Raw genomic sequence first — 27249 nt, 5'->3', positions numbered from 1 at the left:
ACTTCTTCAAAACAAACAAACGAACATCAAAACCACTGCTTTGGATGGATATTTGTAGAGCGACTAGTTTTGGAAAAGTAGAGCTTTAAGATATACTTTTCCTTTTTCTGTTCTTCAGCAGATGATACTTAAAAGGTATCCTGGCTTCTCTGGAAGGCATAAAAATCAGATGTATTTGCCTAAATTGCCCAATAAAGAAGCACACTGACATGTGACATGTCTATGATTTCAATTTTTGTAGGTAGATGTAACTAAAGATTTTATAGAAGCTTTACTCCCATGCCTGATCTTCAGGAAATGTAAATATTTGGAAGACTTTAGGAACTGCATTACTGTTCATGCTTTTTGGAATACTTGCTTATTTCTTCTGTTTTACGGCTGACTCGGATGAATGTTACTTCTCTTACTCATTGTAAAGAATTTATTATAAACCACATGAGTGTCCAGTTTTACCATGCAAGCTGTAAACAGCAGAGTGTCAGCTATTGAGTATCGATTCTCAGGGCGTCTTAGTCAAGAAGAACCAAAATTTCACGTAGCACGTTTTTGAAGGAGTGCTTCTTGTATTTGTTTTTTTATTTCCTTTTGGGAGGGTTTACAGACATCCAAAACATTGCCAGTGGTGGCAAGGTACAAGCAAGGTAAAGAAAAGACTTAAGGAATGACAGTTCTACAGTGACTGCTGGTTATAGGTTACCTCACAGTACTTAACTGATTTAGTAGAAGTGCAAATACAAGTGATTATAATTCTCCTGCGTTAGTCAAAGTACACAAAATGGATGTTTATTATGGACTTCTTTCAGGCTAGCTTTGTGTTGGCTACAGGAGCACAGGTTTTATCTGATGCATCATAAAGCTGGAGTGAAATGGGCAAAACTTGATTTTCATAAAAACTGCTAGTACAAAGCTAATCTTGCAAAAATACTGGAACCCTCAGCACGAGTTCATATTGCATCAATACCTTCTCTCATTACACTAGAATAGGGTTTACAGTGTCACAGACTTGAAACACAGGCGACCTGAGTCTGCGGTTCTTTTGCTGGTGAGCTTCACCAGATGAAGCAGGGCCATCTCCTTTCACTTCATCAGCTATTCCCATACCCAGACAACTTTCTGCACTGCAAGGATGCAGCTGGGTGTGGAAACGCCCAAGGAATCCAACTTAGGAACTGATTCAAGTCAAAATTAATCAGAGTAAAAAGCATTAGCAGGTTGCTTTTAACCCACAAGAATTCTTAGCACAGCATCAAAAAGTCATACTAGCAGAGTTAAGAAAACTCGAATGGAGGCAAGAATGAATCACAGGAGAGAATCTAACTTATCATGGCAGCTGAAAAAGGTCAGATTCTTTGGGACCACGTAGCTGACAAACTCACGCAGCTCGCAGATCAGTTTGGCAACTGATTTTCTAGGAGAACCCACAGGAATTAATAAAACAAATCATGTAACAGTATTAGACTTACACATAGGTTCTGGCAAGCAGTCAGAATCACCCGATGTTTTAGGAGTAAGTCATGTGCTCCTTTTAAAATACCTTGCATATATGTACTTGGACAGCAGGTGTCTGAGGGGGCTGGGCTTGTTCAGCCTGGAGAAAAGGTCCCTGTGGGGTGACCTAATTGCAGCCTTTCAATTCAGCTAAAGGGAGCCTATTAACAGGAGGGAGGGGAGTCAACTCTTTGAAAGCATAGACAACAGTAGGAGAAAGGGAAATGGTTTTAAGTTGAAGGAGGGAAGGTTTAGGTTGGATGTCATGGGGAATTTCTTTACTATGAGAGTGGTAAGATGCTGGAACAGGCTGCCCAGAGAGGTTGTGGATGCCCCATCCCTGGAGGCGTTCAACGCCAGGTTGGATGGGGCCTCGGGCAGCCTGGTCTGGTATTAAATGGGGAGGTTGGTGGCTCTGCCTGTGGTGGTGGGGTTGAAGATTCTTGAGGTGATCCTGATCCTTGAGGTCCTTTCCAACCCAGGCCATTCTGTGATTCTGTAATTAGAGTCACAGTACTAGGCAAGCTGCTGCAGTCTTTAGCAGGTACTGAATGCTTTCAGTAGCTCCTTACAAGTAACTGTAAGCAGTTTCCTAAAGATAATGAGAGGCGAAGGAGAAGGCTTGCTTGTTTAGTTTGTAGCATGGAGTGCCTAATTGTTCAGCTTTATGAACTGTGAAAGCTGAGTCACTTCACTGTCAGCTGAAACTTTCTAATCAACGTACTCAATTTCTGTTCAGCTAGCTTTAGCCACAAAGTGCAATTCTCTCTCTTTAGTTGCTACTGCTCAATATTTTATTTCCTTGATAAAATTAAAGGAATTATTTTCTGTCACTATATCTCTTTCTTCTCTATGAGATCATATTTTAAAAATTCGATGACTTGGTTCATGAAATGATGTGACAAGATGGTAAAGGAGGGGAAAAAAAAAAAAAAAGAAGCTTCCAAAATATCTCTGCTACCACCAGAGTGTAAGTACTCTGTTCCTCTGCAGTTTGGGAGTCAAGCTTAGTTCTTTTCATCTTTGGTTGGCTGATTTTGACAATCCAGGAGGTCTTTGCTTGGCAAAAAGGAAACCTGCTGGCTAGATACGATGGCAAAGCAGCTTGGTACTTGCTGCTAACCAGTACACCTCTAACCTTGCTTTGCAGCATTAGCTTTCTCATCAACCTGTTGTGGTTTAACCCTGCAAGCAGCTAAACAGCACATTTAGTTTGCTTGCTCACTTGCCCCCTTTCCCCCCCTGCCCTCGAGGTATGAAAAAGAAATGGAAACTAAATAGAACTCATGGGTTCATGAAATAAAAGCAGATTACTAAAATAGAAGACGAAAATGGAAAAAAAAATGCAATGATAACAACATATATAACTGCAGCGTGATTACTTGCAGACCAAGGCACAGCATAAGTACTCTCCACTGACCTATACCTTGCAACCCCTCAGAGGCAACTGTCCCCTGGCCAACTCACCACAGCCTTATGGTCTTCAATACAGTATCATGTGGCATGGAAATAACCCCTGGCCTAACTCAGGCCATCTAGCCTGGCTCCGCTCCTCTCCTGCTGTTGCATCACCAGACCAGTGGCTCTTCCTCACCAAGCAGCCCACCCTGGCATGGGCTGTGATCCCATCATTCAGCAACAATCAAGACATCAGTGTGCTATTAACACAGCAGAAATACCTGCAACTGTTTTGTTTTAGTTCTACTCCAGAGATTATACCAGGAGCAAACCAGACTGGGACACAAATGCAAACAAATGGAGCAGTGCTAACACTCAGTTCACTACTAAATATTTATTTTGTCATCTTATGAAATACATCTTATTTCCATTAACTTGAAGTTATGTTTCTCTTTCAGAAAGAAATATGAAGATTCCTAGTTTAATTATAGCATCCACGGGTAATAATGTAATTCCAGTATTTAGTCATGTGGTGTACAATCAACAAGACATCTTGCTTTTGCTTACCCAGATGTTTTGACTGCACTTTGTAGGACCTTGCTGTGGAGGCAGAGCAAAAACTAGCAGTTATATGTGGGAGTGCAGCACAGTGAACTGAGTTTTTGACCAACAGCTTTGAGAGACAGGTAACTACTTTGTAGCAGGCTTCAATGTGTACCAACTAAATTAGAAAATGATGTTGTTGAAAGAAAGATTCACAACAATTGGTCAGCCCATGGGGCAAACAAGAGCCTCCGCAAAAGTAGCTGGAAGGGGCTTCAATTAGAAGGAATGTAACTATTTCAGCAGCAGATGATATGCAGTCTCTTTCTAGGCAGAGATCTGAATTGAACATGCACAAGTTAAATAGAGAAAGCATTTTTTGAAATGCTTTCTTAGAAGCATAAGTAGAGGCAAAAGCCTAAGCTAAACAAAAATAAAGAGGATAGAAATTTGAGACTTCATTTAATTGCAGTTTGACAGTCAGCTTCATAAAATGTTTTCTTTAATTTCCTTTGCAGTGTTCTCAGATAAAGAGCATGATTTTAATGGGAAGCGTATGTGATGGCTGTACGCACATGTGCATTTGAAGATCTGGAAATAGGGGGCTTCCCTACTGGATCATACAGAGACTGCAAGATCTGTAAAGACAGAATTTTGTTCTCAGTTATATCATAGGCAAATTACGGCTTGTGGACCACTCCTTCAATTTGCAATAATCTCTAGAAGAGCTTTCTTAAGCACAGCAATTCACCTACCCACAGCAAACTGGAGGACTAGCATTTCCTCTAATCCATCAAAAGCACCAGTAAGTGCTAGCAATTGCAGCAAAAATTAGTATGAACTGGGAAATAAATTCTCTGTGTCCACTACAAGGTAATGATGAAAATTACTTTCTAACAACAGTATCATTATTATACTGATATGACTAGATAAGATAGTTCTTTGTGTTGCTAATCCTAAGTAACTGAGTATGGATAAAATACCTATAGTTATTGAAAGTCCTAGAATATATTTTAAATTGAATTGGATTAATATTTTTAGACAACAGAATTATTGTGAATTGTTTACCAAGACTACCCAGCTGCAGAAAAATACTTTGGTTTTGGAATCGAAAGAAATTGTTCAAACACATAATGGAACATTTCTTACTGTAATTACAGAACTAACAGGAGACATCTCAATCCTGGGTAAATCGTTACACAATTTCTTCATTTTTCAGTTCAGAGCATTTCTGAAATCATGCTTGACAAATAGTGGCTTTCATTTTACTTCAGTTCCATTTAGACATAGCTCTCATTTGAATTTTTTCAAGAACATATGATTTTCCTCTAAAGTAAAGTTTTCACATTGGGAAAAAAAAAATGCAATGTTACAAGTAAAAACTTCTTGAACTGTATATTCATTTGTTCCTAATGTAGTTCCCACTACTCGACAATTTCTGGCTCATTTTTTATCAGTTTCCCACCTCCTAGTTAATCTTTTTTCCTTTGATTCTACAGTACTCATAGGTTTACAAACCTTTATATCACAAAACGTCAGGTTTTGATCATGACAATCTCTCCACTTAACTTTTTGTGAGCTTTCATGGCTTAGACAAATTGCACATATAGACATGCTATTTTCCAAGCAAACTTAAATGCCAAATACAGTATAAAATAGAATATGAACAAGACACGAAAAAGCCAACCAAAAAAAAATAAATAAATAAAAATCAAACAAGGTTCTCAGAACTGTTCCACAGCTTTCCCACCAGTATCTGAGTCTGATAAAGGCACAGCTGAGGGAGGTTTCCTAGCTGAGATTATCCATTCCAGTCCCTTTTAGACCTAGCAGGCTGCTAACCTGTGGACTGCACTTGATGCCTTTAAAAGCATTTTTGCTTTCAGTTCAGCAGGTGTGAGGGAATGCATTTCTCTACTTTCCTTTCGAGTCAAGTTTCCCCAGCTCACTGACTAGAACCCTTTTTTCCTCTACAGAATTTGCACGCATGCAGCAATAGGCATTTGTTACTGCAGCACCCCAGGTTCAACAAACTGACTCCAGGAGAGTCAGGCTTTTAGTGCCTAAAAACTCTCCTTTCTGAAGTCTGTTTTTGGATGCAGAGTAACAGAAAGGGAAGAAGATATGACAAGAAGGTTCTGCTTTTCCTCAATCCCGTCTGCCATCCAGCTTAGCACAAATTAGTTTTAGTGGTCAGCAATGGCAATAGCAAATATTCTCTGATTTATATCAGTAACAATTACAGGAAATAGTTTATTTTAACTACAGTGAACTCAAACCCCACAGATATTTCAGATGCTCCATTTTAACTTTTTCTATTCAGAGATCTCCCAAAGAATTCTGGCAAATATGCCATGAAAAAAGTTATTTTCTCACAAATTAATTTAAAGCTCAGAAATGGAACTCATTCCTAATACTGGGTTCAACCGTAGTGGAGACAGAAGAAGCGTCTTGCAAAAAAGATGCCTACTTGCAACAAAAGGTATATTGTGGGTGAGTCTGTCTGTTCTGTATGTGACACTGAGTAAAGTGGCAGACAGCCAAGGCATACTGTAAACAGACTGTGCACCATTCCTCAGCATAATGAGGAACACAGGGTTAAGTCAACTGCAGATTAAGGAGAACACCAAACACTGCAAAGTCAGTGAGCATACAGAGCCCTTCTTTAAATCTGGTTCTCTGGGTGAACCCTTGTGAAGCAAAATGCTTAAAAGAAGTTGAATCTCTTTCTGAGCTCACTAATATTCTCTGTCAGTATTGGAAGAGAAGCCTTCATGGGCAGCAAATACTCCAGTCCTGTTGACACCAGAATACTATTAAACTGGAGACTTAGTTACTGTCTAAAGTAAATTCTTACCTCACAGAGTGAAAGGCTAAGCAAGAACTCAGTGGCATTAAATGCTCTGAGAAGGATGCACCTGGACAGACCATGAGGAGATTCCTTCCAGAGAGGAACATACACAACACGTTCCCAAGGCAGGCAGTGCCAATTCCAGTGTAGTTTGAACTGCTTTTGCTTTTACTCTTCTGAGTAACAAAGAATTATTTAAATCACACTATTATACGACATATTTTGCTGGCACTTGTTATTTGTGTCTGCTTTCTCCCTGAAGTATGAAACAGTAGAAGCTTGCAGTCTGCATACTGAAAATGTCTTAATTCAAAATCAGAAGCTTGAGTCAAGACAGAAGTGTACACAATTCCTTTCCACAAGTAAGTCCTGTTACAGCAAGCTTGTGTTTTATACACTCAGACATCAATAAACTTAGTACCAATGCTAAGGATCAACTTACTTCGAATTAACCTTTCCTCTGCCAGAGAAGTTCTTCGTTTGCAGCAGTGCTGCAGTTTCTGCTACAGTTTCAGCTGCAGTTTCAGTATGAAGATAAGAGTTGGATTTTGACTTACAATGCAATAGGCAGAACTTGGCTCTAAGGCCACATAGACAGGGCAGAAGCTAGGTATGGACTCTTATTCTACATATCCAAGTATTTACTGCAGGACATAAGAAGAGCAGTAGATTATTGGTTTGCATGGTACCTGTTGGAATAGAAACTATGTAGAAAGGCTTTTCCGTCCAACATTATTCACACTGCCCAGTTTTCTCATTGGTTACTCATATGCAGATTTCTCATTCTTTGAGAAGTGTATTCAGTTCAACTAGCTTAAACAACAGACTGCATTTAGAAAATAAAAAAATAGAAATAAAATATAATTTTTAAAAAGACCTACAAGATTAAATGTATAAGGAACTCTGCACACAAATCTTTATTTAAATGTAGATTATGTAAAAAGCTGACATGATAAAGTGACATACTATCTTAGTTAAGGGCCCACTGTGTATCTTTTAAACACTAACTAGACAGTTACCCAAATGAAATCCAATGATCTTTCACAAGTAATGACCTGCTTGCAAGAAGATGATTGGAACTCTCAACTAACAAAGTATAGTAGACTGCATTTAGCAGTCCTCTGGACTAGAGCAAGAAAAGATTCAGCCCCATAATTCACGCTACATCTTGACTAAAGTGTAGAAATATTACTGTAAGGGTGTAATTTACTTACACACACACACTGTTTCACTAATAGTTCTCCCCCTAAGACAAAACAATTCTCCTGACAATTCATAAAGGATTCTTCCCAAATGAGTATTGGTCCTACTTATCTGTCCATCTTTCCTCCCACATACAAACAAATGTATCTGCACCAGCAAAATTAATCCTTTTCCTTAATGTCTGATGTTTAAACTACAAATTCAGTATAAAGATGTGCTCTAAAAAACTCAACTCTTTGAACTTTTCCCATCAGAGCATTGACTGGTCAGTGATTTCCTTTTGACTAGGGAATGACTAAAATGAAATCATTGGGAAGTCTGAGAAATACTCAGCTGAGCATTTATATAATAATATATTTATGTATAATATATTTTTTTAAAATACAAGTATTTTAGCACTGCAGTTGTAACAGTCAGGTGAAAGACAGTTTTCAAATACTTGAAACCATTGTTTTAACTACTCCTAAAGAACCCCGGGCCTTATTTGCTGAAGCTGCTTCAGAAAACAAGCTGAGTATCACTACTGTTTAATTATTTACTTTTGTTTGTCTAATGGAACAATTCTGAAGGAAAACATTTCAGCCCAAGAAATACCACTCTTACTCTGGTGGTAACAGAATATACAAAATGAACAAAAGCAGCAGATTAGATCCTACACAAATAGAAGCCTGCACAAACTGATGGAGGTCTCTGCTGGAAAGGAAGAGAGGGAATCTTATAACTTCATAAGTACCTAAAGTTTGGGAGTCAAATTGACGGAAGATGACTCTTTAGTGGTGAATGAGTGCAGAACAAGGGCAACAGGCAGAAACTGCAACACAGGAAATTCCATATTAATATAAGGAAGAAATTCTTTACTCTCAGAGTGACACTGAGGCTGCCCAGAGAGGTTGTAGAGTCTCCTTCTATGGAGATACTCAGGACTCATCTGGATGCCTACCTGTGTGACTTTCTGTAGGGTGCTTGCATTATCGGGGTGGTTGGACTCAGTGATCTCTGAAAGTCCCTTCCAACCCAAGGGTTGGAATTTTGTGATTCTGTGCTTCTGTGTTTGAAACTCAGAGGCAAGATGTGTGGCATCAGGCAGAATATTTATTCTAAGTGCACTGCGCAGTTTCTAGGACTAATGTGTTTGCCAAAATGCATAATATTAAACAATGATGATAGGATTCATAGCAAATATTCAGAAGCATATCATAAACAAGTTCTGATAAATTTCTGACCATAACTGAAAAGTTGCTTTCCACAGAGGCAAACAAACTTTCACATGAAAGAAAGCAGACAGCAGAAATTCCTTTTCCCACAGCCAGCTCAAATCTCCACCCAATGCACAGGGGAAATAGGTAGAGCCATAGCCAGTGCATTCAACATTTAGCATTCAAATTGATGCAGAGATTTCAATCAAACTTTTTCCTTTGACATCAGAAAGACTGTACAGTAACTGTGGCATACCTTTAGAAACTCAGTATTTCAAATATTTCCAGCTAGAATGAATGTCCTATCATCACTTTCAAAGCAGAATGGTAACGTGTCTTTTCCTTTGTAACATCACGACACCAGATTTCAGAGAAAAAAACAGACAAGTACTTGGAAGAGGTGCTGAAGTTTAAGGTGTTTAGAACACATTAGTTGACTTTCTCCCTGACATGTTGTAGAAGTTTGTTTATTGATCACTTCCACCAAAAAACCTACACTGAAATTTTCACAAGCATACCAAATTATACATAGCAGGTGCATTGTGTTCCCTTCAAACAGTTCTTTAATCAGTTTTTGGCATTGCTAAGCACCAGAATATTTAACAAAGACAAAGACCAAAAACAGAGACAAAGCATCCTCCTAGCATCCTCCCCATAACTAGGTATCTTTTAACAGAGTTCTTTGCATTCTCAAAAGGCAAAGTACTGATACTTCCTATGGAACTGCTGTAATATACTTACCCACATATATTGGCAGGAATGATGGAACGGCTCTGGCAATGCTGATTCTGAAGATAACATTCACAAAATCACATCAGAGCTAAGGGAGTGTAAACATGAAAGGACTTACCTGCAATTTCAGTTTGGATAACTACTCATCTGTCTTTTAAATGAGGTGATTGAACCTTATATTGCATTCAATATTAATCTAAGTACCATGATACAAGAGAGTGAAGTACTGTATTATGAGAGCAAATACTATTCACAGCTTAGAGATAATTCTCCCATTTGTTAATTAGTCATTTTAACGAATGAAAACAGTCTTTCCTAAGGAACAGAACAAAAGCCAAGGAGGGAAGTACTCACATTCCTTTGAGCCGCTGCCACATTTTCTCTGCATGTCCTCCTATTTGATACTTTATAGAGGTGCTTTCCAGTTCCCGAGTTGTTTCCGTTGCTCGAGCCCCCATGGTTACTGTCCTACAGTGACACAGTTATAGTCAGGCTCAGCAGCAAGTAAAAGCATTCCTCAGTCCACTACAAACGTCAGAAGATCCACGTATGTTAGACAGTAGCAGCTTTCACATCAAAACACATCAGAATTACAAGAGCTGAGGGATGATTCTGCCTGAATCGCTACTCACTTGGGCAGAAAAATCCACTCTTCCCCCCCACACAAGCACAGAGCAGCACACAGCTCCTCTGACCTCACGAGTCTAATCCATTCGCGTGAGCCAGCTACTACGCTACCGACTGCCTGCACAGGCTCCTTCCTCACGCACTTTGCCTGCAGTAGGAATATGCACAGAAGCACAAAAGATTCCTTAAAACAGACTATAACGCATTGCCATGCAGGATAAATGTGAACAGTTTTAACAATCCAGAAGGAAAGAAAGCCTGGCTTCTGCTCTGCAGGTTGGAGAAACAGGCTGCAATAGGAAAGCAGATGGTAGGAGCCAGTATCAGCCACATCACCCTACAAAGAGGGCACGTTCAAATGCCACCACTTCCTTCCCTTTAGATGATCCCAAATTGATTTTTAAAGAGTAAACATCTACAAGCTTCTTGAGAAGAAAATGACCAATGTTAAGTCGCAGTGAAGTATAAATCCCCGCAGAAGAGAAATTAAAGAGCTCTACAGGTTGTTACTGAAGGAGTATGCTGTAATGATGACTATTCACCTTCTCCTAGCAACTCCACACAGTAGGTTGCTGTCAGTTTCAGTGGTGGGAAATGCAGCAGCTGCAAGACAGCCCGCTCAGCGAATCCTGTGGGACAGCACCACGCTTGTGTCTGCCAGCAAAACTATTAAGTGCAGGCAAACAACACAGGGGTTGGGGACAAAAAGGTATGCCAGCCACACAGCACATTGCCAGGGCTGCCTTTCAAGTGCGGAACTAAGCACCTGGGTGTACAGCCAATGCTGGGTTTTGGAGGGGGCAAAGGAGAGGATTTCCTTGATTGCCCAGCCACAGACCTGGCTTTGTAGAGTGCCTCCTGTACTGTATAAACAGCACTGCAGTGAATCAGAAACAATCTTCATTTCTGAAGCAAAAGCCAAATAATCAAATATTTCACAGACTTCTGTCAGAGCTTGTGTTTGTTTCAGTAAGAGCTGTGCAAGAAGCCAGTCAAGAGCGAGGTGCCAATTGGCAGACAGTGTGCCTGCTGTCACCAGCTGCTGGTGTCACCCAGACGGGAAAGGGGTACTGAGTTGGGATAGATCACTGTAAACCAGGGCCCTCAGATGCCATTTCAAAGGAGCCTAAGGTAGAAGATGCATATCCCATATGGCTTTAATTAGACATCTTTATATGTATTAAATGGTGCGAAGATGTGAGCTGTCAAGAAGTTCCCATCTGATGCAATCGGCAGAAAAGGGTCAAGCATTAAGTATTCGGGATCTTACAGAAAAATAAAAAAGAGGCTCACTGCTTTGAAATAATGCTAACACTCCTCAGAAATTTCTTATTAATTTACTTTCTCCGGGATGCTTTTCTCCTGTACAAGTTACAGTTTTAAAATATCCCCTATTGGAGTTACAAAACAGTATGAGATGCATCTGTTACACAATGATCTCACGTGGAGAACTAAACACTGCATTTCATTTACTTTTCTGGTTTTAACACGTACACAATTTTAAAATTGTATTATTTTAGTGACATTCATTTCATTATTACTGACTCAAACATATAATCATCATTCTTATAAACTTTACTATCAATATCCAAAAAACACTCATGGGATGAGAAATCTCTCTAATAATTTTCAAACAGCATCATAAAACAACATGAAGATGCAAACAACTGTTTTCTCAGAAACTGCAAAGCATTTACTCTGTTAAAAAGGCAGCAGTATCTCTGTAACTTCTCTGAGGAACCACTTAGAAACTTCCCAGATTTCCACTCCTGTTGTGCACAAAGTCCTACTAAGGTTGGGAAGAGTATGAAGACCTCTCCAAGGAATAACTAATGAGAACTCTCACACTGATCCAGGCTCTTCCCTCTGGTAACTCCCTGACCTCTGAGACGACGCAAAGAAAACAAGTATTTATAGAAACCACATCAACTTCCAGGGACACAGGGGAATTTTAAGGACCTAATTTTTGTCGTAAAGAATTCCCTATTCTTATACAAATCTACGATAAAAAAAAAAGTAGAGCATCTAAGTTGTTCTCTTCCCGATCACCAAGAAAATAAGCTAAGAAAATATATTGCTTTGATTTACTGAGAAGTGTTATCAGCAGGTAACATCCCTCCTAAAGGAACAAACCACCCGAATATAGCTGTGAGCGGAGATACACCCACAAACTTCACCAGAACCCCCCAAAGGGAACCCAGCACATCTTTGCTCCCTGTGTGCCCACACTGCTGAAACAGCAAAAAACCCTGCAACAGAATCACCTGACCAGGCTCTAAAAATGAAAGAAACAACAGGAAACGCATGAAAAGATATCAATAAGTCATTAGAAAACCAAGGAAGTACCCCAAGCAGGTGTTCTGCATGCACTAAGGAGAAAGAAACAAACCACTTAAAAAAAAAAAAAAAAAAAAAAAAAAAAAAAAAAAAAGAAAGGTAAGCTGTTATCCTGGAAAAGCGAGCAAATCTATCCTTATGGAGGCATGAGGAAAGGAAGATAAGTTACAGCAGCAGCTCCCCACAGGCTCATGAGGCAGCACAGGGTAGGAGCTTGCTGCTAGAAGAGAGGACAACAGAATTGCCCCTGTGCAACAAGGGAAGCGGGGAAGGAACTACAGCTGACCTGACTTGCTCAGAAATACATGTCTGTTGTACAAATTGGTGTGAAAGTGATTCAGAGTACTAAACGAGAAGCAGATATTTTAGGAAGTCAAGTCAGCCAGAAAAGATAACACCTGAGATGGTAAATGATATTAATTTGTTTTACTCCAGCTACTTCCTGTTCTTATTCTGCTCTGCTCGCGCCCTACCTAACCTGATATTTGTGTTACAGTCCCAGCAAGTTGTTATCACAGTTCTTCTTCCCCCTATAGAAATATAATCTTCTTTATTTACCAGTTTTTTATTTTTAATTTGCTGCTCAATATTTCTGGACTGAAATGAATAGCTTCAGCTACTCAACATGAATACATTTTAAAATAAGTATTGATTTTCACTCTCTCTCTGAGGGAAAATATAACTCCCTATTCCACTTCATCAAATAGGAACCTATGCTTAATGGTAATACATTCTGAGCTCTTTTCATATCAGTAGAAATAAACATCAGTGCAAAAAAATTAGTTTAAAATGCACTCACTAGTAAAAAAAAAAAAAATCTGGTTAGCTCTCCAATACCGAATACTAAGATACCTTTACTGTCATGCCAAAATCACAGCAAGTCTGAAAATGACCTGCTTCAAAACTGGGAATGACAGATTGGTTATGGAAACTAGAAAGGGCTGTGCAGGTTCTGATGAGGAGAAATGGAGTTTTGAAATTATCTTCACAACACATAGATGAAGAATAAGGAATAACAAGAGGCCTGCAGGTGACTTGCCAGGTTAATATGCATTCCTCCAGATCCAATAGCACAATCGTCCCTGCAGAGGAGCTGCAGAAGGGCCGTGAACCAATTAAGAACTGTGAAAATATCAAAGGGAAAAAAAGAAAAAAAGAAAAACTACTTTTAAGAAGACAGAGGATGTATTGGGTCTGACTGGATTGTATGCTGAACGCCCTGGCTTCTCAATGAGCAAGCACTGATACATAATTCACAGAGACAAATAAAGCATTACACTTCTTTGCTGGATGTGAGATAGCGATCAGTACCATTACAAGTCAGGAAGTTAATTACTGAGGAGCTGAATGCCAGTGGGCTCGAGTGTGCCGTGGTAACTTAGCAGGACAAGGATCTCGCTGCTCAATCCCTGCCCCCAGCACAAAGGACCAGCTTGTCAGGCAGTGCTTGCAGTGTCTCCTCCAGCCTCCCCAGTGTCTGCTGCACTCACGCTTGCAACGTGCAATCTCCTTCTTCACAAGCAGAGTCCAGCTTGCTTGTTATGCCCGATTGTGATAACTGTTAACCAGTAAAAACATAACGGAGGAAAAAGGAGCATCTACTCTTATTAAAATCAAAGGACTTGATTTAATAAAAGGGAATCAACAACCTGGCAGAGGTAAAATACTGATGTTGCAGTAATATTGTCTCCATAGAATACACTAATAAAATTAGCAGTCTTACATAATTGATGGATAACGATTTGAGAGATTCACACATACGGCCTACACAGTGTATTGGCATCAATTCAGTTAAGTAGGTAAAAGCTGGGATTGACACAGGTTGACTAGAAGACCTAAAAAAGGAGAGCTAACAAGGAGAATTTTCCCTTTTTTTTTTTTTAAAGTATGTTTTGCTACATGTGATTTTCCGTATTTGGGGCTTCAAACTGCTCAACTGCCAGTTGCATGCTACATCCAGCTGCAGGCGTATGGGAAGCTGCAGGCAGAAATGCACTGGTTAACTTAAGCTGAATCATAACTTTGATATGGGGAAAACAAACTGGATGTCTGAAAGTGGATGGAACATACATAATAGTTACGAAGTCTTCCCTGCTATGATACCATCATAGTCTTCCAGTAATTAGTTGTAAAAAGTAAAGAAGCAAGAGGCTGCACTTCACCTTGTCCAAAATACATGACTAGAGCATCACTGAAGACTAAAGTTTTTCAAAATAGGAACACACTGGTTTGTAATAGCATCAAGCTGAAGTTTTGGTACATTCATGTACATGAGAAACATTCATGAAAAAAGAACTCACTTCTAAGAACCCATCAAGAAGTTTTTTGGCTGAAAAACAAGTATGTTCATTTTTAGAAAAAAAAGTAAGAAAAAAGGAAGCCATTCTAAAACTGGCAGCACTGCAGAAAAAAGATGCGCAGATTGAAATAAACTGTCATAGAGAATCATAGAGATAATGGTTTGTTTCATGTCAACATGAGATTACTACTTTTCAATGGCAAAGAGGGCAAGGCTGCCTACATAGCATAGAATCAACAGTTGTAGATTAAATATTAATGTACTGGATTAGTTGTGCTCCTAACAGAGGACACTTTTATTAAATTTCACACATTTTTTAATCTCTTATTTAGGAGTATTCATGAAGCCATTATAATTACGATAATCATGTATCAAAGAGGTAATGGTAAGATAAGATAAAAGTCTTTTAACACAAAAGCTATGGTTGACTGTGGACAACTAACTGCCAAGTTTTTGGCATGGGTGTACAGCTCAGGAAAGAGAGAGAACAGAATAAAAGGTAAAAGGAGAAAGGAAAGTGGATTTGACAGAGCATCTGCCAGCTTATCTCATGGAACTACGAAGGAAACAAAGAAAATAAAATAACTAGCTCATGGTACAAGATGTGTGTGGACCAAGCCAGCACTGAGTACAGTTGTCCCAGCTAACTGCTGTCTAGAGAAGTTATTTCTAGCATCCATTTTAAACTAGTCAACAAAGAAAAGTGTTCACTTCAGATATGTTACTTTCACAAGGACCATAGCAACAAGAAAACGTCTCTTGATATTTATAAAAGACTCTGACAAAACAGATGCCAACAGAAAGGAAAAAAAAATCAAACTGAAAATGAAATTTAGGGAATCTACCCTTAACTGAGTTATATTATTAAATGTGGAACTATACATCAAGGAGAAATGATGAAAACTAAAAGCATAAATTATTTCAAAAAGGACTAGGCAATACATTAAGTGCAAGTCCAGTGATGGCTATGAAACAAAATGGTTCAGGTCCAACATCCAGCGTACAATGCCTACAAACTGCAGAATGTCATTAGGTAAAAAAGCATAGAGAGAGATCACTTTTAAGTACCTACTCACTGTTATATTCCTTTTCTGAGTATTTTCTGCTAACCATCACTGGAAACAGAATACTACCTGATAGAAGCATAGTATTTCCTATGTCTTTATTCAATACAAGAAGTGCTTCTTATGACGTAGAAAAATATTTTTCATTCACTTTAATATTTAAAAAAATTCTCTGTAGAAGCAGTGGTTTTCTCCCTTGAGTTATGAAGAAGGAATCTTACATAACACCTCTGCAAAATGCCTTCTGCTGCAGTTAACAAGAAAATGGAGTCATTGGTAGTGTATACACATGCTAGAAGTGTAAATACAGGGAGTGATTAACAGAGAAGCAAGAACATATTTCCTACATCCTTCAACCTAACTTGGATGATATACAATATAGTATAAAATGTACAGGAGATACATATGATGCCTGAGAAAAATCAGAAGATTCAAACTTTATTTTCGTGGCTTCTAATCACAAAAAAATTTCAGCAGTATAAGACCCATAGTGTATAGTATGAAAGAGAATTTAATATTATTAAGTATATGACATGATAGGGTTGGAGTATGCACAGTATTATCTGATTTAGAATTATTCTGTGCCAAATATCTGCACTTCAGGGACTTGCTACAGAACATGAAAACTAAACACTGCTGAAATCTGAAGGGTCTTTTGTTAGCATATTCTGTATTTTAACCTTAATTCCAGCAAGATGGAATCCAGCTTTTGGCTTTAAAACATCCTAAAAGATGAGTGAAGTACTCAACTGATGGTAAAAACTGGCAGCACACTTAAACATTAGTTCAACAGTCTAGCATGCAACAAGATTAATGACAAGAGCAAAACTCACTGACAGTCAGATGTTTAGTATCACTTAACTGTGTTTAATATCACTGGAACAGGCAAGTTCAACCAAAGTGGAAAGGTAAAGTTTTAACGTTGCCTTGGCAAAACATCCCTCTCTCAGGTTTTTCATATCAACCCATGATTTGGTATAAATATCCTTGAATATAGTTTTCAATAGGAAAGTGACAGGAATATGTTAATTCAAATCAAAACCACAACTAACAAAATTAGTTTTTAAAAATAAAATGTTTGTTTCTTACTTCAGTATTAAAATGACAGAGTCTAAAAGCATAATTATCTACGTTATTAATTCATGCTTTATTGATACTTGGACAAGTGGATGATAAACATCTGTTGAAACACTGCCCACTGGTGGAGGTCAGCACAGCTGCTCCCACATGCAGGTTGAATCCCAGCGCCAGGGAGCAGCTGAACCGCACTGAACTCCAAAGGTGTCACTGGAGGAGCAGCTCAACTGCAAAAGGTTGACATCATCTGTAAGGGGTGCATAACCAAAGGAGCTTTGTGTACCCTAGAAAGAGCTGCAACTCCTCTGCCATAGCCTGTTCTCACTGCAGTGTTTTTGTACCTGCCATTATCCTACAGCTGCGTCAGTGGCATGGAAAAAACAAGCCACCATTTCTGCAGCTCTTATCACACCCACTGCCACAGCACAGCCACTAATGCTGATGGCTAGTGGAGTGACACTCGTGACAGAGACTTCGAAAAAAGAGTGGAAAAGAAGAATGAGACTTACTCAACTGAGCTAATGGGATTCTTTTGGGGGCTGTCTTACCCTAGCTCTTTTTGTTTACTTATTAGCATCTAACTTGCCATTTCCTTGAATGCGTTTTCTGCCTGCATTCATCTCCATCAGTGTAATTTCTGAATATTTTTACCACATGTAAACAGCTGTAAGCCTCCTCATGGTTTAAAAAAAAAAAAAAAAAAAAGCCTGGAGGTTGATTCTGATGGAACCTGTGTCAAACTGGCAGACAGGGAGAAGTGAACTAACACTGCTGCTGTGTTCATAAACATAAAAATCTTAAATAAAACAATGAGGCAGTTGCCCTTGAAACAGGGCACAGACTGAGCATAAACCAAGTATGGATTTATCTGCTTACAGATGTGAAAAAAGCTGAAAAATTTCTGCTTGATCTGGCACGCCTACCTGACCAGATCACGGCTCTCCCTGCTCTATGAGGTCTCCCTGCTGCAGTAAAGAAGGGCAAATTTCAGGATTTAAGCACAAAACGCAGGAAATGTTTCAGAGATCTCAGGTGAACACATCTGCCCGATTTTAGTGCGTATCCAAACTAACATCCAGATGTGGACAAGAATAAAGAATAGCACAAGTATAGGTAATTGTAAGTGAAGAACAGAGTTAGCATTACAAGAAGGATACAATAATTGTAGTTTGAGAAGCTGCACTGCTTTTTTTTTTTAATATATGTTGCATGCTAATACAAAAAAAATTCAGTGGCTCTCAATACTCAGGATAGACGAAGCAGTAATTAGATGAATTTGTAACAAACACAATCTCAGCTAGAAATGAAAAAACATTCTCCAGCTACAAAAGTCAAACACTGGAGCTGGACATCCAGGCTGACAGTGAAATCTTTTTCACTAAAGCTTGAGAAAAGGACAGGCAAAAATCTGAAATCAGAAATCTCCCTTCTATATTTCTTTTTTTTTTTCTTTTAACTTTGGTTTTGAAAGTATGTGTTTTAATCAGCTTGAGTTGAGATATTCTAAAATATCTTATGAAGAAAAAGAAGATAGGAGATCCCACAGAGAAGCAGCGGGACAGCACATTATAAGCACACAAACACTCAGCATTAGAGAATTCTCAGCATTAGTAAAATCAAGTTTTCAAATCCACTAACGAAATGCAGTCACTTTCTTATAAAAAACATCCAGGCTATCAATGCTAGAATCTCTTCAGCTACAAAAAGCAGTTTTGTACTTCCCTCAAAATGAAAATAATTCCATTTCTGACTATCCAGAAATGTCCCATAGATAGTACTCAATATATATGCACTTTTTTTTTTTTTACTCTGAAAAGCATATTGTTTCACCCAGCCAGGTGCATTGCTGCACACTGATGAGCACACTAACTTGATTTTCAAGAGCAATAGTACAGGTGAAGTATACCTTTACAAAAAGCTGATTTTTTTTTTTAATATATTATTCTAAGGTTTGAAATAATTAATAGTAAGAAAGAACTCAGCATGTTTCTACATTATTTTGTGTAATTATTTTTTCGTATTAAAAACTTGCCCCTTACTTCCAGTTGCCTAAGCTCCAATTCCCAACATTAGCACCTTTATTCTATTTTCCATTTTTAAAATACATCCTCTACACAGTAGACTGCTTCCTTTTTTCATACCTACAGACCATTTTCCATTTATGTTTTCTTGTTCATAAACTGAAAAAACACAAAGTTCTTATTCCTCCAGCAAAAAGGCTTAGTTGTCACTCTTCCAAGGCCAAAACAACTGCCAGTGTTTGTTAAAGTAACTCCATTGTGAAATCAGTGTCTCAGATGAACTCTCCAGAAGTTCTATTTTCTGTGCTGCCACAGATGCTTGCTGTGAAGTGTCTTGATTGGCCAACAGAAAGATGAAATGGGCTTTTTCCTGTTTGTTTACAGTATTTCTTAACAGGAGTATCATATATTTGATAGCTGTCAATATTGATGAGCTCATCAATCATCTATGTACGTGTCTCCTAATAAAAGATGAGCAAATACTGAAAAAAAAAAAGCTTTTTCTTATGTACACCACCCTATTGACTTTAAATATGAGAAAAATACAAACAATAAAACAGTAAAAAAAATCCAGGGGATGAGATGTTTAAGTTAATTCCAAACTAAAAATAAGTATCTTTATACTGTTAAAGACTTTTCAGTATTTGATGCTTAAATGGATGACAAAATTATCATCACAGTAAAGGAGAATTTAGAAATGGAAATCAAACCTGACATTGTTTTTCCCCCAATAAAAGAATGACATTCTGAAAAAATCAAAAATGCCAAGTTTGGGGAATATTTCTATAATTACAAATATGGATTTAAAAAGTCAAGTGTTTCTACTCTAATAAAACAGATAGTTTTCCCAGAACATCTCCTAGTGATGTGGCCTTCTTTGTTGCTTTTTGTGGTTTTCTTTTGAACAGTGATGTGTATTAGGATATGAAAACTATTTGCTATGTTATGAGTATTTGCTATCTTGTGATGGAAAAATGAATGGAAGAAAATATGACATATTAAGTCTTATTTTAATATCAATGCCCAATATAGGCTCCAATAGGCATTAATAAAATGTTACCAATCCACAGGCAACACTGTTAGTCTGGTACAAGATTTAAATTAATGTAAGTTTTTATTTCAGGCTACAAAATCTTCCATTAAATACAGTCTGTCTGAAGATTAACAGGACTTCCTCAAGACTGTACGTCCTCCTCAAAGAGTTGAGGGAAAGCCACCAATTATTAGTCAAAACAAATCTACTTCTCTGGTACCTTACCTCTGGATAATCCGAGTGTTTATAAAAGTGGTCCAAGTAATTTACAATGCTTAAGTTACCTCAGTGAACTTTATGGAAGTAGCTTGTATTTGAAAGTAAGTACTTCATTTACCTTTCACACAGAGCAAAACTTTGGTGAGCCCATATCGGTTTTAAAGAATCTGTAAACTAAGGTGCTCTGCTTTGGAATTTTGCTTGAGAAGGTGATCACACAACTCAGTTCCTCCGCCTGGATAAGACCTGAGTCAGCTCTCACTGAGGTCTTTCCGAGGCAGGAATTTTATACAACAGGAATATCTACTGTGACCCCATTTTGAAGGAAAGATACTACACTTTGATAGGAAAAACACCAAAATGTGCTCCAGTCATTAATTTTACACTTTTATTAAAAGCATGATACTAGCTCTAAGTCAAGTTTTCTTGCAGATATTTATACTAAGTGGTTGGGGCTCAAGCTGGAACTGAAGCATCCCCTTGAAAGGTACTGTGACTACTCAAACACTGCTTATAGCCTCAAAAAAAAAATCTTCTTTTCATTCAATGAACTAGCCCAGTTTCTGCAACATGTAGGCTATAAAGTCCTCTGCAAAAACAGCCAGCACTGCATAGCTAGAGAACAAATAGGAAATTAAACAAGCATAAAATGAGCTTCCCCCAGCATCTTCCCCAAGCAGGGACTTTCTGAGCCAGGGATTGCATTTGATAGCATAGCTCTTGGCCCCTGCTAGATTTATTCCATATGAACTTGCCTAAAACTCTCTTGAAAACATTTATTCATTATTCTCCACAGCATACTGAGGCAATCTGTTCTACACTTCAGTGACACGCCACAGAAAATTCGCTGTCGTGTGCACGTTTTAGGTGTACTTCATGCTATAGGATCTCCCTACCTTCTTCCATTAATGAAACATTAGATAATTATTTCCTGCATATCTCTGTCACATTCACACTTTAATACTACTCATACAGAAATCAATATACAAGAATAACGTCTTGAGGTTGCTGTCCATATTCCTTCTCAGAATATCAAATGTTTCCTTTGCCTTTCCACAGTTGCTGGGCCCTGAACAGATACTTTTCTCCAGCTGTGGTCTGAAATGGGTCTAGGTTTGGATTCCTTCATACAAGAAAGCCACTGACATCATGACATAAGCCCAGCAAAGGGCTACTAAGGGGTGTGGAGCTCATGACATGCAAAGAGAGGCAGAGGGACATAAACCTGTTCAGCCTGGAGAAGTCTCAGGGGAGACCCTGCTGCTGCTTAGAGCTACCTAGACAAGCAATACAGAATGGGAGCTACACTCCTCTCAGAGGTGCAGGAAAGAGGCAACAGACAAAAAGAAACATGAGAAAATATGGTATTCTGAGGGAAAAAATACCACGAAAAGTCACTTTATTAAGTGAAGAGTTTTCACCGTGTGTTGTTTGAAGACCGGACTTGGAGCTGGGGAAGCCCCATGCTCAGAGAAGCTCAAGGCTGGACTGATGAAGTCCCTGAGCACCTTGACCTAGGCTTGCACAGCATGACCTGCAGAGCGCCCTGCCAACTGCAACTGGGACTCTGGAATTCTACCAGACAGCAAAGCACTGCCACCATTGATAATGCCGCATTAGCAAAAGCAGTACTCTGCTCTAAGTTGGCAATTCACATTTCCAATTACTTAGAAGTTACTTAAACTAAGAACTTGAAATCTGCACATTTCACCTTCTCTCCAATAGCAGGATGTAGACTATATAATTAACTTGCAGAATTCACTGCCGCAGGATGCCATTGATTATGTTATTAAGATATTAAGAAGATTAAATATAAATAATAATGACAGCTGTTATTAATATAACAATGGACAAAAATAAAAAGGCTAGCAATTTTCAGGCTTTGGATCATAAGCATATCACCAGATGGAAAAAACCAACAGAATTATCTCCTTACAATGATAGAAAATCTTGTCCAGGTATATTTAATAACAATACTATCAGAGAGGGAAAATGGAATTATGTAATTGTTTTGCAATGTCTTTCTTATATACTGTTTTCATTATTAAACATATAAGAACCATTTTGTGTCTTTTTTTTTTTTATCTCTGAACATAAGGACTGGACAATATCTCATGTCGGTAACAATTTCTCTGCCTTCTTTTACTCATTTCTTCAAAAAAAAAAATATAAGAATTATAACAGCATGCAAAAGAAAAAATATTGGATGCCTTACTACTCACAAATTATTGCTGAAATGCAAACATCTATAAAATCCATGGTTTTGTATGCAGGGGTACCACAAAGTAAATTTTAAATCCAATATTCAATAGCTCAAAACATAACAGTTCATTCAGCCTAAACAAAGGTTAAAAACATTAAAAAGCCAAAGTCTGGAAGAATTATCTGCTTTGTTTAAAAAACACATTTAAAATGAAGGGACCTTAGCAAATTTAATCTGCTACAGCTGACATCATTACTGGGCATTGATTCAAATTCCAAATTTAATTTCAGAGAAGCCTTAGTAAAAGTAATGCCTTCTGCAGGTTCAGAGCCATCTGACTGACAATTTCTGCTGATGACAATAAAAAGCAACTTAACCAAATCTTTAATTTTAAGAACTGTTTGCAGAAACTGTATATATGAAATGTATGTTGAACTGGCTTGGTACAAGATTTTAAGCCATTGGTATTCCTGTTACCACAGTTTATGCGTTTCAAAGTAAGCATCAGCACAGATTTGAGTTCTTCTGAATACATTTTTAGTTCTAGACATACATATGCTGTGTGTCACAATTCAATTTCTTCTGATATATTGAGATAGTGAAAATGTACTTTCGACTGCAGCGAAATATATGACATGATGAGCAGAGCACAGAAGAGAGAATGGAAAAATCCATGCTGGGGAATGCTTCTGGCATGCCCTACCTTTATGACAGTTAGCAAGGTTTCACATTTGTGACAATAGTAAAAGGATGATTGCAAGTCATTTTATTTATTTGACTTTTTATGGTAGATACCAAAAATGTATTTTCATTATCCCTGTTATTGACCTTGCAAAACAGTCAGGAAACTGCACGAGTTGAACATTTCTCTGTAAATTTTTATGTTCCAATTTTGCTCAGAAAATTTATCTAGAAGTACACTTGGCAGAGCACTATGTAATCTCACAAAAGACCACATTGGAATTTCTGCAGATTGACAGAGCTCCAAGCATATATATTTGCATATGCAAAAATATTACTGCATGAAAAAACAATTATATTTGTTCATACAGATTGGAATTTATTGTAATCAATTAAATACTAGCTTACATAATAGCTCAGTGATCCCTATTCGTGCCCATTTGTATAGCTCACAGGATTTCTATTAATGAAACATATCTGAGTATAAATGCTTTTTGTTTACAATGAAACATCCACATCATCTATATTTTTTATTTATTTATTTTTAAATTAAGGCTATGAAAAGCAAACCCATAAAAGTGCCAGCAAGTATTAAAATCCTTCTCTATTTCATTTTCAGTTCCCTAACTCGTTCCTCCAAAGGAAGGAAAACCACTTCCAGGAGCTATTTTCCTGGAAATGTTTTCCTACACATTAGACTAGAAGACTAGATGCAATGCAAAAAATAGTAATGCTACTTCACAAAGAAAATCAGGTTATTCAGCATTGTTCCTGGCATTCAGGCCAATTACTGAAAGAAGACAATGCTCAAAGAAAAATCTTCTCACATACGCTTTCTTAATTTTGCACTCCTAATCAATAAATACCTTCACATTAATCATAGAATCCACACAGGCAATAAGGACCATCAAGTCCAACCCCAGCATTTTCCCATTACCCTTGTTCAGTCTTCATCCATCACTTCCTAATAAAAGAGGGGAAATGTTCTTCGGATATAACTTTGCCAAGGGCAGTAATATAGATAAGGAGACAGGAGATGGATGGTTTAGATTTCCTCAAGAGACCAGGAAGGCTAGGAAGCCCTCAATTGTAGCTCAGGCTGAATTACAAAGGCAAGCCTCACCTACTTGTTCAGAACTATTTAAATTGGGTTATAGTCTTTGCTGAAGGCAAATAAACCCCAGAAAGTCTTCCTTCAAATTTTTTCAGATAACAAAGCCCAACCACATCAAACATGAAACTGTGCTGCTTTAAAAGTTGTGGACTGAAAGCTTCAAGGATTTAAAGGACAACAACACCCACCTTGTACAAGTTTGCCAAATATGGTTTTCTTGGCAGATAGAAACACGCTAAGCAGTGTTTTGTTACTTAATGAAATCCAGGACAGAGCCAAAGGGACCCAATAGTAGGCCATAAATGGACAAGTTCACCAAGGCCGTTATCACAGAAGTACAGAATCACAGAACTGTAGGGGTTGGAAGGGACCTCTAGAGATCATTGAGTCCAATCCCCTGCCAAAGCAGGCTCATTTATGGCTCACTTTACCCCCATCTGGAAATTCAGAGCTTGTTCATACACTGTTCTTAATGATTGTGAAATATTTGGTATCCAACAAAGCTTAGGCAAATATAAAAGATTATAGTATGTGATAGAAGGGCTGCATATGGCACCAAACAATGCAGAAGAAAAGAAGTGATGGACAGCTGTCACTGGTAGCCCTACCTAGTAAGTTAACAGCTTACCAAGTCCAAGTTATCAAGGGCCACACAGACAACATTACATTTGGCACTGGAGTACATATCAAATAAATGTAGCATTCTTAAGTAAAATAATCAAAAGTTAAATCATCGTAATCCAGAATTCCTGATTATTCCTATTCTCCACAAGTTCTTAATAGCTAATATCTTGTGCACTAAGCAGAATGCTTTTGCTGGAAATTTTAAAATCATACAACATCACAAGTTTCTTATAATCTAAGAGTATTTCCCAAAGCTGCTTTTTTTCCAGTCTGTGTGAGATTTCAGCCACGTGGATAAAAACAGCAGCTTAGGAAAGATATTTTGCAATGCAACAAAAGCAACAGGAAAAAAACAGTGCAAGGTTTGAATTCAGTCTTGCAGCAGATTCAGTGTAAGTACAAGCAGACCTAATGCAAAGTCTGTACAAATCCATGGCATCTCACAAAATATTTGTAGACATGCTGAGGAGCTCAAATTGAAAAGAAACAAAGGAAAAGTAAAATGTCAGTGACAAAGAAAACAAGCAATGGGAGATAGAACCAAAATACTCATCACTCTAATCACAGTAATGCAGAGATAATTTTTACCCATAATCTGTTCACTGCCAGTCACTACATAAATTGCCTTCAAAATTCTGGAAATAACATGGAGTTAAATCAAAAAAAGAGTTCTCCAAAGAAGAATTTATGCTCTTTAAATAGCTTCTAACTAGACTTGGCATTTTCCTTAACAGCTAAGAATCCACATCAAGAATAATAATGATGAACTTACAAGACCGACAGTGATCTAAAGAAATTAAATCTTTGTATTTTATCCTACTATTCTTTTCATTATATTGTCCTCATATACTTACATTTAGGACTTAATCATACAAAAAACAGGTTCTTGGCTTGGAACCAAATAGCTATTTGCTGAATAAAAATATAAACAGGAGAATAAATTTGAAAAACAATATTTTGGACTTTTAATTAGCTAATAGAGAAAGCATCTTGAAAATTTGCATAAATTACACACTATTTCAGAAAAGCAAATTGTGAAAAACTAACTATAATTCTACTTTGTCAAAGCATTTAAGTGAATAATTTGAAATCCATGAATATCTATGTGAAGCTGTTGACAGATGAAGATAACTGTCTGAAGTTTGAAGACACAGTTTGAAGAGCTGCTCCATCTACAGTGACTGTTTGAAGGTAACTGCTAAGAATGCAACAAGCAGGCTGCTGTGGGTACTGGTGTTTGGGAACACTACGAAATGCTGAATTTTTGTTAGTTTCTCTTAAAGAAAAAAAAAGTCCATAACATCAGAGGTGGCTGTCGGCGGTACGGCAGTAGAGGCTGAACCTTCACATCAATATTCCATTACATTTTGTTGCCTTGGAACAGATGGCAGCAGAGGGGCAATCTGACAAAATGGCATCTGACTTGAAAGTGTTTATGAAGCAAAGGTGTGCCACTGAATTGCTCCTGAGGAAAAAATGGCACCCACTGACATTCACTGATGCTGGCTGAACATTTACAATGACCAACCAGCAGATGTGAGCACAGCTAGGGGGCTGGGTGGTGTGTTTCAGCAGCAGCATCAGCGATGTGAAAGGCAAGCCATGTTCCAAACAGCCATGCAAAACCGTCCCACTACCAAATGAAGAGTGCCTCTATTAGGGGTGGTCCTTCTGTATTTCCTGGAACAGGGACAAACTAAACTGACTGCTAGATTGTGACTGTGACTACTAAGCTGAAGGTTTAAATGAGAGTTGGACCAGAGAAGACGAGGGCCTTTCTCTTGCAGCACAATAATGCCAGGCCACACGCCTCTTTTGAAGGCAGTGGAGCACATTGCCAATCTGGGCTGGACTGTTCCACTGCAGCCACTGTATAATCCAGATTTGGCATTTTCTGGACTCCATTTGTCCTGGCTGATGAAAAACGGACTGTGTAGGAAACATTTTCCTAACAACATCATCATAGCAGCTATGAAACAGTGGGTCACTTGAACCGACATGCAGGCTCTTGTTCACCACCAGAGAAAATGCATAGCTAATGATGATGACTATGTTAAAAAAAAAAAAAACAGCATTTTGTAGCTGAGATTTTTTTCTATTAAATAGTGTAATTGTGCTCTCTGTAGGTATTGTACTTTCCATGGAATAAATAGGAGGCATTACTTACAGAACAACCTACATACTTTCGTTCAAGCTGTTAGTGGTCTGGGTCCTTAGCTAAATCTTAGATCATGGGCAGTATTGATCACATAGATCCCACTGAGAATGCTTCATATTACCCAAAGTCATTAAGGTTGTATGCTATTCATCTTCTTGTTTTGCTTTTCTACAGATTTTTATTTTTATTTTTTATTTTTAAATCATCCTGTTTTCATCACAAAGAGCTTAAACCTGGGAAGATGGAGACATGAGAAAAATCTGCAGAACTAAATATGACAGTAACGCTCGGAAAATATTCAACGCACCTCTACTCTACAGAAGACCTCTCAGATTCAAAGATACAAAGTGAAACGTGTTACAGACCAGCAATGGGACACTG

At 38.1% G+C, this 27249-nt stretch overlaps 1 protein-coding gene across 5 annotated transcripts in view; it reads right to left on the bottom strand.

Moving 5' to 3' along the window:
• PDE1A (phosphodiesterase 1A) overlaps nucleotides 1–27249 on the bottom strand; it is a 208750-nt gene that overhangs the window by 142931 nt on the left and 38570 nt on the right. For all 5 annotated transcript variants that reach the window (XR_006169460.1, XR_006169461.1, XM_042822474.1 and 2 more), the window contains exon 3: nucleotides 9766–9879. Coding sequence is in view for 3 of the 5 variants with exons in the window: in XM_042822474.1 (XP_042678408.1) it covers nucleotides 9766–9869 (104 nt within the window). In the remaining 2 variants the exon portion in view is untranslated. The remainder of the gene's footprint in view (nucleotides 1–9765; nucleotides 9880–27249) is intronic.

The sequence above is a fragment of the Centrocercus urophasianus genome, unplaced genomic scaffold, assembly GCF_019232065.1.
Source record: "Centrocercus urophasianus isolate 14NV4802_14NV808 unplaced genomic scaffold, USGS_Curo_1.0 seq_20, whole genome shotgun sequence".
Taxonomy (NCBI): Eukaryota; Metazoa; Chordata; class Aves; order Galliformes; family Phasianidae; genus Centrocercus; species Centrocercus urophasianus.
Note: the sequence above shows the minus strand (reverse complement) of the source record. Positions and strands in the feature narration are given on the sequence as shown.